General features: G+C 47.2%; 1 protein-coding gene across 1 annotated transcript; it reads left to right on the top strand.

Annotated features, from left to right (window-relative positions):
- Nucleotides 1-4: 4 nt before the first annotated feature.
- CSUI_008990 (wd g-beta repeat-containing protein) lies at nucleotides 5-213 on the top strand (the record flags this gene model as incomplete). Its single annotated transcript, XM_068069109.1, has 1 exon — nucleotides 5-213. A coding segment is annotated over one exon (207 nt), but the record flags the coding sequence as incomplete, so codon positions are not given.
- Between the last annotated feature and the right edge of the window lie 5 nt (nucleotides 214-218).

Genomic DNA, 218 nt, shown 5'->3' with positions numbered 1-218 from the left:
GGATAGAACACTCAGAAGAAGCGTCCAAACCATTATGGGTGCACCCAGCTATAGGGCATTCATTCAGATCGACGATACCTGACTGGCAAGGCTGGCCTCCGTTCACCTTCGTTCGCCGTCTTGTACGTAACAAACTTCGGCGGTGGTTCGATGAGAGAAGAAAAAGAAGAGATATCTATGAAGATGATCATACTAGCCGAGAGATAAGGCATGAAAGA

Source organism: Cystoisospora suis (genome assembly GCF_002600585.1).
Source record: "Cystoisospora suis strain Wien I chromosome Unknown contig_5213, whole genome shotgun sequence".
NCBI classification, from domain to species: domain Eukaryota; phylum Apicomplexa; class Conoidasida; order Eucoccidiorida; family Sarcocystidae; genus Cystoisospora; species Cystoisospora suis.
This window is presented reverse-complemented; position numbering and strand designations above follow the sequence as displayed.